The sequence below is a fragment of the Anomaloglossus baeobatrachus genome, chromosome 3 (assembly GCF_048569485.1).
Source record: "Anomaloglossus baeobatrachus isolate aAnoBae1 chromosome 3, aAnoBae1.hap1, whole genome shotgun sequence".
Lineage (NCBI taxonomy): Eukaryota > Metazoa > Chordata > Amphibia > Anura > Aromobatidae > Anomaloglossus > Anomaloglossus baeobatrachus.
The window spans coordinates 278,992,490-279,003,661 of record NC_134355.1 but is presented as its reverse complement, the minus strand read 5'-3'; the positions used below and the strand labels follow the sequence as shown (position 1 = coordinate 279,003,661).

Genomic DNA, 11,172 nt, shown 5'->3' with positions numbered 1-11,172 from the left:
TCAATATAGGCACACAGCCGGCATGCTTCTTTGAAGTTAACAGAAAAGTTTGGACCTTTTTTCTAACTTGTTTGAATACATGAACGCTCAAATGAATCCCCATTTCAGACGCAATTCCTAAAGTCTGGCAGGAAAGCAGTGCTGTAAATATTCAGTTATGTTATTGGACAACTGAAACATTTAATTGCTGTTTGAGATGTTAAATATCATGCCATTGAGAATGAAAAGTTGTATAAATTAGGCCATTCCAGGACATGGTACGACTGCAGCAATATGTCAACGGCAGGAGGCAAGGAGCCAGTCAGTAAAGACATGGCACTGCTGCTCATTCCTTATTGCTTAGCTATGACTGTATTGTTAGTCACTATTACACTGCTCTGTTTGTTGCTTGAGGACATGTTACTTACAGGGCATGACACTTTTCCTTGCGTAGGGAACAGCTGTGTTTCAGTGATGACTCCCTTAGGGAGTGCATTACTTTTCGGTGCTTCTCCACTTAATTTTATTTGGTTATTTTCATGATCGCATCAGCTCATTAACGGTTCCAAAGGTTTATCCCTAAAGAAAAAGTACATAAAAAGGTTATTTATGGTACTTATTTGTATATTGAAGATACATATGTGCTAATCTTCCGTGAATTATTCCACTACATCAGATTGGGTTAATAGTAAGCGAAATTATGGCTAAACAAAACATTTATTAAACATAATGATTAGTGATGAGTGGAGCGAACGTGTTTGGCACTGCTCATTAGTAGAGATGAGCGATGTTCGAGGTTCAAGGTTCGCCAATTTCATGTTCGAGTGATTTTGGGGGGTGTTCGAGTCGCTTGACGAACTCGAACGATTTGGTAAAAGTTCGGTAGTTCGAAATACGTTCAAGAACGGTTCGATCAACAAAAAGCCTAGCTAGTTACTAGCTGGCTTTTCACTGTAATAGTGTGAGTCACTGTGAATCACGCTGTTATCAAAATTCAGTGTATAGTGTGCGGGGGGGACGGGGTTTAGATAAGTGTTGCTGCTGAGTGCTGAAAGAATGCCGATTGCCATTTTTTTTTTCCCTTAACCGCACGTACAGAGGGGTGGGCCAGGCTGTCATCAAATCACAGAGACACACACTGCAAAGTGCATTTTTGCCAGACAAGCAAGGGAATGTGTCATAGGCTGTGCATGTCACATGTCTTTGCTCTATAAGATCCGGCCATTTTCTCTGTCACCGCCATTATCTCTCTGCTGCGGGTGGGTGACAGTCACCGCTCCCACTCCTGCTGCTAGTGTGTGCGCTATAGCCATACAGTGCAATCTACACAGTGCTTTAGGGATTAGGGACTACTTGGTGCGTGCAGGGCTTTAGATAACAGCGTCTGGCTACATCAGCTCTGACAAGTCCTTGCTGCATTTTTTCATTGGAAAATAGGGATAGAAACTGAGGCTTCCTTTGCTGTCCTGCTACCTACAGCACCTGTGCATTCTACACACCTACCCATTTTTGCTACGCTATTTTTATAGCAAACAATGCTGACACTTAGTGGCATCCAAAAAGTGTCTGCTATACTAACTTACTGTCCCACTGGTGCCAAGCAAGGTACACCACCTCTGCATTCTACCCTCCTGCCCATTTTTGCTACGTTATTTGTATAGCAAACAGTGCTGACACTAAAGGCTGCTTTACACGCTGCGACATCGCTCAAGCGATCTCGTTGGGGTCATGGATTTTGTGACGCACATCCGGTCGCTTTAGCGATGCCGTTGCGTGTGACACCTATGAGCGATTTTGCATCGTTGCAAAAACGTGCAAAATCGCTCATCGGTGACATGGGGGTTCATTCTCTAATATCGTTACTGCAGCAGTAACAAAGTTGTTCCTCGTTCCTGCGGCAGCACACATCGGTACGTGTGACACTGCAGGAACGCAGAACCTCTCCTTACCTGCCTCCCGCCCGCAATGCGGAAGGAAGAAGGTGGGCAGATGTTCATCCCGCTCATCTCCGCCCCTCCGCTTCTACTGGGCAGCGGTTCAGTGATGCAGCTGTGACGTCGCTGTGACGCTGAACGAACCGCCCCCCTTAGAAAGGAGGTGTTTCGCCGATCACAGCGACGTCGCAGGGTAGGTAAGTAGTGTGACGGGTCTGGGCGATGTTGTGCGCCATGGGCAGCGATTTGCCCATGTCGCACAACCGATGGGGGCGGGTACCCACACTAGCAATATTGGTACCGATATCGCAGCGTGTAAAGTGGTCTTTAGGGGTACTTTACATGCTGCAACATCGCTGTCGATATATCGTCGTGGTCACGTCGTTAGTGACGCACATCCGGCGCCAGTAGTGACATCGCAGCGTGTAACACAAATGAGTGACAATCATCGAGCGCAAAAACGTGCAAAATCGTTGCTCGTTGACATGTCATTCATTTCCATAATATCGGTGCTGCTGCATGTACGAGGTTGTTTGTCGTTCCTGCAGCAGCACACATCACTATGTGTGATGCTGAAGGAACGACGAACATCTCCTTACCTGCGTCCACCGGAAAAGGAGGGAGGATGGAGGTGGGCGGGATGTTTTCGGCGCTCATCTCCTCCCCTCCTTTTCTATTGGGCGGCAGTTCAGTGACGCTGCTGTGACGGCGCTGTGATGCTGAACGAACCGCCCCCTTAGAAAAGAGGCGGTTCTCCGGTCACAGTGACGTCGCAGAACAGGTATGTGCGTGTGATGCTGCTGTAGCGATAGTGTTCGCTATGGCAGCAATCACCACATATCGGCCATGCGACGGGGTCGGGTGCAATCGTGCTCAACATCGCTAGCAAATGGTAGCAATGTTGCAGCGTGTAAAGTACCCCTTAGTGGCATCCAAAAAGTGTCTGCTATACTAACTTAGTGTCCCACTTGTGCCAAGCAAGGTACACATCCTCTGCATTCTACCCTCCTGCCCATTTTTGCTACGCTATTTTTATAGCAAACAGTGCTGCCAGTTTTAGGGCCATAGTTGCATTGTCAGGGATAGTCAGTGTTGGTTCTTGAGCTGTCAATAAAGCTAGACCACCTCTGCATTGTACACCGCCTCTCCATTTTTGCTACGACATTTGAAGTGTCCAATCTGGTCACAAACAAAATGAGTGGCAAAAGGACAGATGCTGGTGGAAAGGGGAAAAGGCGTGTTGGAGAGGGAAAAAAGTTTGTGTCCGTGGGGGAGGTGGTAAAGCTACAGTAACATCTGCTGAAGAAAGGCCATCTTCAAGCAAAAGTAAGATGTCCACTACTTTCCATGGACAATCCGATGTGCTCCCTTTTTTACGGAACAGAACTACTGTAACAAAAGTAGATGATGCACAAAAAAAAACCATGCTTGAATGGATTGCAAGTGATCCAACAAGTGGCCTCTCCTCCACCTCAACTTCAACATCCAAAAAACAACAGTCCTCTGAGTTGTCACCCCAATCGCATTTGCTTTCTCCCAGCTCTCAAGTCTCCACCCACCCTGCAGAGTATGGTGTATCAGAGATGAGTCTGCAGAGCTGTTCAGTCCAACTAAGGCTGGGAATCAGAGGTCTGATCCCAAGCTACAGTGAGTACAGACCAGGAAATGGTCTGCAGTGATGCCCAGAAGCTTTGTGAGTCTGAATCAGGCCCTGATGACCAAGTTTCTGAGCATAATGTAAACCCTCATTAGCGAACTGTAACACCTCTTGGTGGAGACTATGAGGAACATACTGATGACAATGAGACTCAGATACCTGACTGGAATGACAACTTAACTATTCAGTCAGTACAGGAAGAGGTTAGGTCAGAGGGCGAGGAGAGTGCAAACACAACGGTTGATGATGAAGTTCTAGATCCCACTTACTGTCAACCCACAGTCAGGCACTCGAGAAGGTCAGCAGAGGCGGTGGAGGAGGATGAGACTGACGACTAGGTTAGCTTGCACCTTCCTGGACAAAGACGGAGTACTGACAGCACGTCAACAACTGCATCCTCATCCACAACTCTACCTCTGAGCAAAAGTCGGGGTGGCTCTGCAGGTCGCATGAGCTCTAATAGTTGCCTAGCCTGGTCCTTTTTTGACATCGCAAAAGATCACCCAACTCATATGATCTGTATGCTTTGTCGCCAATCTGTAAGTAGAGGCCAAAACTCATTAGTTTGACTACTTCGTCCATGAACAGTCACATGAATAACAAGCATAAGTCCCAGTGGGAAGCTCACTGTGCTACAATGCGTCCTAGCGGAGCGGGCCAACCACCGTCTGCCCCTTCAACTGCATCAACGCACTCTTCATCCTCTATGACTGTGGGGACAGCTGTCACACATGTTTTTCTACGCAGACCTTCCACCTCTTGAACCACAGCAGGCAGTTTGCTTGGCAGGTAATCATCAGTTGTTTTGGGGGGGAAACAGGTGCTGTTGTACAGCTCTCTCAGACATCGAGGGCACCAACTTTGGTTGAAGGCAATATCATGTTTCCGCCTGCACTTTCCTCACAGACCAGCAGTTTTCCAGGGACACCCTACTCCACACCGTCTCCGCACAGCAGCCAGATCTCAGTCCCTCAGATGTGGACAATTAACAGGCTATTTCCTCCGAGCCATGACAAAGCTGAGAGGTTGACTTTCACCCTCTGCAAGCTGTTGGCTACAGAAATGCTGCCTTTCCGCCTGGTGCACACAGAGGATTTTCGAGACCTTATGTCTGTCGCAGTGCCCCAGTATCAGATGCCCAGTCGCCACTACTTTGCCAAGAAAGGTGTGCCTGCGCTACACCAGCATGTCGCACACAACATCACCGCTTCCTTGAGAAAGTCTGTGTGTGACAGGGTGCATTTCACCACCGATACTTGGACCAATAAGCATGGACAGGGGCGCTACATGTCGGTGACTGGGCACTGGGTCACTATGGTGCGAGATGGAGAAGGGTCTGCTGTACAAGTCTTGCCGTCCCCACGACTTGTGCGTCCTACACTGCTTCTGCCGCTTCAACCCCATCTGGGTCCTCCACCTCTGCCCCAAGCCTGCCTGGTCAGGTCACCCGCGTTTTAACTGTGCACAAGGAATCCCGCACACCTCCTTACTATGCTGGCAGCAGAGCTCAATGGCATCAGGCGGTCTTTACCTTGAAATGACTGGGAAATAAGAGTCACCAGCTGAGGAGTTGTGGTCAGCTCTTGCGAGCGAGTTTAGTAAATGGTTGTCTTCACTCAACCTGCAGCCAAGGAAAGCCGTTTGCGACAATGCTGCAAACCTGGGTGCGGCCATACACCGGGGCAAGGTGACACATGTGCCTTGTATAGCTCACGTGTTGAACTTTGTTGTCCAGCAATTTTTAACCAACTATCCTGGCCTAGATGGGCTTCTGCACAGGGCACGGTCACTCTCTGCTCACTTCCGCCGTTCAACCGGCGCAGCTGACCGACTTGCATCGCTCCAGAAGTCTTTCGGCCTGCCGGTTCATCGCCTGAAATGTGATGTGCCGACACGCTGGAATTCGACTCTCCACATGTTGCAGCGACTGTGGCTGCACCACCGAGCCCTGGTGCAATACGTTATAACGTATAGCCTGGGCCAATGAGATGCAGAGGTGGGGCAGATCACGCTGCTGGAGTGGTCTCAGATCAAGGACCTATGCACCCTTCTGCACAGTATGGACATGGCAGTGAATATGTTTAGCGCTGACAATGCCATTATCAACATGACAATTCCAGTCATATACATGCTGGAGCACACTCTACACTGTGTTCCAAATTATTATGCAAAAAGAGTTTCGGAGTGATAAGGTTAGAAATGTATTTGTTTGTCATGTAAACTCATTGCTGGTGATGTGTGTCAGAGCTCTTTATGTCACTGAAAGCAATTGCAGATACTTGTGCACATTAGTTTGGCAGGTGTGTCCAAATAAAGGCAAGACTACTTAAGAAGGCTGTTCCACATTATTAAGCAGCCTACATTTTTTGCCAAAATGGGAAAGAAAAAGTATGTGTCGGCTGCTGAGAAGCATCAAATTGTAGAGTTTTTAGGTCAAGGCATGACTACAATCAACATTGCCAAGACACTTCATCGTGATCTTCGCACAATCAAGAAGTATGTAGCTGATTCACAGCACACACGTGTGCATGCTGATAAGGAAAAATTGAGGACTCTTTCCAACAGGCAATTGCGTCAGGTTAAAAGAGCAGCTGCTAAAATGCCTTGTCATAGCAGCAGACAAGTTTTTGAAGCTGCTGGTGCCTCCAACGTCCCCCGAACAACAAGATGCAGGGTCCTTCAGAGGTTTGCAGCTGTGCGTAAGCCATCCTGTCGACCACCTCTATCCACTGCACACAAGCAGAAACGGCTCCAGTGGCCAAACAATACATGAAGACTGACTTCCAAACTGTTTTGTTCACCGATGAGTGCAATGCTCGATGGTCCAGATGGATGGAGTGGAGGATGGCTGGTTGATGGACGCCCCATGAAAACACGGCTAAGGCGCCAACAAGGAGGAGGTGGAGTAATGTTTTGGGCTGGAATCATGGGAAGAGAGATTGTCGGCCCTTTTAGGATCCCTGAAGGGGTAAAGATGAACTCCATAATCTATGTGGAGTTTCTAAAACAGCCCTTCCTGCCATGGTTCAGGAGGAAGAACCGTGCATTCCACAGCAAGATCATTTTCATGCATGATAATGCACCGTCTCATGCTGAAAATAACACATCTGCATCTCTGGCTGCTATGGGCATAAAAGAGAACAAACGTATGGTGTTGCCACCATCTTACCCTGACCTCAACCCCATTGAGAACCTCTGGAGCCTCATCAAAAGGAGTGTCTATGATGGCAGGAGACAGTTCACATCTAAGCAACAGCTCTGGGAGGGTATTCTGTCCACATGCAAAACAATTGAAGCACAAACCAACCAAAAACTGACAAATTCAATGGACGAGAGAGTTCAGAAGCTTCTTTCAAACAAGGGGTCCTATGTGCAAATGTAACATCACCTAGAATTAAGTTTGGACTTGAAAACTGTTTGATTTCATTTTGTAATAAGCTGATAATGCTTATAATTTCACAATTCACCATTTTGTTTTTCAAAATAAAAATAAAAAGGTTGAAAACTCTGCTGTGCATAATAATTTGGAACATGCATTTTGAGTGCATTTTGAGTGTTTATTATTTTTAAAAATATACTGTTTTCATAGGCAGTTTGATCAAAAACATTTCAATTATACTCGAATAGTAGATGACTGGAAAATAACAATGACTGCAATTCATAATTTTAATTTAGGAAAATATGAAAAAATATTTTTTGCATAATAGTTTGGAACACAGTGTAAACACTATTCAGAGTCAGGGGGTGGGACAAGAGGAAGGGGAGGAAGTACAAGAGGATTCATATGCGCAAGGGATACCAACATTTACAAGGTCCAGATGTTCAGCATCACCAAGGCGGCAGGCATGGGATGGTGGGGGAGAGGGATTAACAAAGGCGCATGGTAGCAGCCAAAATTATGAGGAAGGTGCAGGAGACCAGGAAGAAATGGAGGACGAACTGTCGATAGGCATGGAAGATTCAGCAGATGAGGGAGTCCTTGGTGAAATTTTGGTTGAACGAGGTTGGGGGGAGATGTCAGAGGATTGAAGCACGGTTATCACCTTGCCGCCACAAACACAGCAAGGACTTGGTCCGTATGGATGCGCAAGACACATGAGCGCCTTCTTGCTGCACTACCTACAACATGACCCTCGGATTGTCCGAATTAGAAGTAATGATAAAAACTGGGTTGCCACACTATTAGATCACCAGTACAAGTCCAAATTTGGAGAAATAATTCCTGCAATAGAAAAGGACGCACATATACAGGAGTATCAGCAGAGGCTGTTACTCAATCTTAGCTCGGCTTTTCCAACAAACACCAGTGGTGCATGGAGCGAATCTCCCAGTTGTAACTTGCCAAGCATGGGACTGTCGAGTCATCATCAGTCAAACCATACCAGCAACACCGTATCTGGTGCTGGTAACAGCAATGTTATGAAATCGTTTCATAATTTTTTTAGACCATCCAATGCAAGGCCACAAGAGACAAGAAGTCTGACACATAGTCAATGGCTAAAGCGGATGATACAGGAGTATCTCCAAATGAACATCGATGCCATAACTTTGCAACTGGAGCCTTCCTCATTTTGGGCTTCAAATCTTGAAAAATGGCCTGAGCTCGCCACTTACGCTTTGGAGATCTTGTCATGTCCCGCAGCCAGCGTTGTCTCTGAACGTGTCTTCAGTGCTGCTGGATGTGTGCTGACAGATAAGCGCACGCATCTGTCCAGTGACAATGTGGAGAGACTAACGTTCACAAGATGAACAAGTCATGGATCCGCAAGGACTTTACTACCCCTGTGTCATCCTGGGGAGAGGCTGGCGTATTTTTGAATGTGCTTGATGCTAATCAACACATCCAGTTTGCAATTGGGGCACAAGTGATGCCACTGAAGTGGTGTGTGTGGCCCAATTTTTGGAAAAAAGGGAGTCTCTGCTTGGAGTCCCCTTGTGGTGTTTTACATGGTTTTCGAAGGGCATGGCATGCCTATATCTGTGTCTCCTCCTCTTTTTTCTCTTCCATCTCTTTTGTTTTCGCATGAGTATATGTCCTTGTCACTTTCCCATGTGTTTGTGATGTCTTGGGAGTTGTTTGTCACTTTTTGGACACCTTTGAAGGTGTTTTCTATGTGTTTTTATGTGTTTGTGTTTGCCTCTCATTGTTTTCAATGGGGTTCGACTGGTTTGTCGAACGTTCGTCGAACGGGGCCTCCGTTCGAAGAACTGGGCCTCCGTTCGACGAACCAAACCGAACTCGAATGCCAGGGGGGTGGCTCATCTCTACTTATTAGTCCATCGATCAATCTTGTGATCAGGACTCTTAATAATCGATCAAGTATTGGGAGTGTTTGAGCGCCATGCTCAAGTCCCCACCCTGCATGTTTTGCGGCCATTTTTCAGTAACTAAACATGCGGAAATTGCCTGCCATTCACAGTATTGCTGTAGCCATGTTGGCTACTGGCATTACTGTGATTGGCCAGCCGTGTCACATAATCAAGTCTTATATATGGGACCTGGAGGTGTGCGATGCTTGGCTCGGTGCAGTTCAGGGAGAGTTGATGTAGGAGGGAAAGCTTAGATTAGAACAGGCATATAGGCAGGGTTTTACACTTTCACCCTTTAGGGTCATTCATGTGACACTAAAAAGTGTTTTCAGGCTGGTTTAAAGAAAATCTGTCATCAGGTTTTTGCGCCCCCATCTAAGAGCAGCATAATATAGAGGCAGAGACCCTGATTCCAGCTATGTGTCACTTACTGAGCTGTTTGCTGTCATTTTGATAAAATCAATGTTTTTTCTGCTGCAGATCTAGCAGTTATACATAGCTTGTTAATATGCTGGACTACCTGGCAGCACGCCAAGTAGTGCTCTAATGATAATCTACAGCTGATTGAACAGTTATTTTATCAAAACTACACTAATCAGCACAGTGAGTAATCTACAGCTGGAATCAGGATCTCAGCCCCTACGTTATGCTGCTCTCAGATTATGTGGGGGAAAACCTGGTGACAGATTCCCTTTAATTTAATAAATAGTATTTTTTTTTTTAAAAAAAAAGACAGCTATTTTTAAAAACTAGCCAAGGCAAATTAGACAGCTTCGTGCTTCTGTGGCGCCCTGGACAAGCCAGGGGCCACAGAGCGCAACACCCACACACTCCACACTCCCAGCAGGCACACCAAAGCCAGAACACAAAACCCTTGTTGCCTTCCTCCAGGGGCTGATGTTCACACCAGGGGGTGGGCAAGGCGGTTTGCCCCGCCCACCGAGGAGTTCACAGTCCTGGAGGCAGGAAACTATAGTCAGTTTAGCTCAAGCAGAGCTTGAGTGCAGAGCAGATAGAGTTTGGGAGTGGAAGTGAGCAGAAGGAGGTAGTAGTTGAGCAGCCTGAAGTTGGTACGGGTGTGTGGCCCTGACAGATCAGGAAGGTTGGCAGACGGTGGTGACCGTCTGCAGGAGTGGCCGATTGGAGTCTACCGTAAGGACCGTGGACGGGCGGTGGCCCGGCGGTACCGGACCGGTACACAAAGAGGAGCCAGCACCATCTGGCAGGGGCTTTTTGGACCCCGGCAAGGCTAGGAGTCGCCGTGAATTTGCCAAATCCGTTAGTGAAGGGGACCTCCTGGGTTTCCAAACAGTCAAGTCCCGACAGAAGGCAACCGTCCAACCGAGTGAGAGAGACACCGCCACCGCCAAGGCAACCGTTTCTCAGGGCCAGCGCCTGCGGGCAAAAGGGGCTCCTCCGGCCCATATTTATGCCGGGGAGCGGGTTACCGGTGGGAACCCATTGGAACCGTACCGACATCTTAGGTGCAGGGAAAGGCAGTTGCCACCAACCCGCTGGGAGCAACAACACCGCAGCCGTCTGTGGGACCCGTCCATCCAGCCGTGTGTTTTACCGAGAACTGTGTCTTCATCATTGGGCTGAGTGAGTACCACAGTGCCGTGCGGCACAGCGCTGCCCCCGCGACCCTGCACCTTCCCAGGCCCCGTAACCTGCCTGCCATCCATCCCTACCCCATCATCGGGCCCCGGGACAACCAACCCCCCTACCCACGTAGGGAAGAAAGAACAACAAAGCTGCTCCCAGTCACCGCTCCCGGGATCCCCATCTAGAGCAGCGGTGGTGTCACCAAAATCACCACAAACGTGGGTGGCGTCACGGACAATATCCATAATCAAAACCGCCACAACCAATCAATCCCCTTTTCACTCATGGGCGAGGAGCGCCGCTCGAGTCCCCGGGATCCGGCCCATGGCTCGAGCCACCACCGAGCAGCAGCAGCGGCCGCAGCAGCAGCGGCAGCCGGACCCGAGCAGTGGGAGAGCGCAGTGTCCCCTCCTCCGCCCACGACATCTTGGCGTCACAAACAGGATCCGACCGCTCTGCCGTCTGGTAGAGGTGCGCCTTGTTACCGCCGGAGGTGTCCGGCCGGAAAATTTGAAAAGCCGCCATCTTGGGCGTGAAACATTCCCGCTCGAGCGTCTCCTCGAGTAGTGGAGGCGCGAAGGCCTAAACCCCGCCCCGATAGAGGAGGAGCCGGAAAGAGACTAAGGGGGACGGAAGCAAGATGTACATGCCGTCCCAAAGCACCGTAGCCCCCGCACCTGGAACAGC

General features: G+C 48.5%; 1 protein-coding gene across 1 annotated transcript in view; it reads right to left on the bottom strand.

Annotated features, from left to right (window-relative positions):
• Positions 1-552: 552 nt before the first annotated feature.
• LOC142297212 (uncharacterized) overlaps positions 553-11,172 on the bottom strand; it is a 32,337-nt gene continuing 21,717 nt past the window's right edge. Inside the window, 1 exon segment of the mRNA XM_075341475.1 lies at positions 553-558. Coding sequence (XP_075197590.1) covers positions 553-558 — 6 coding nt within the window.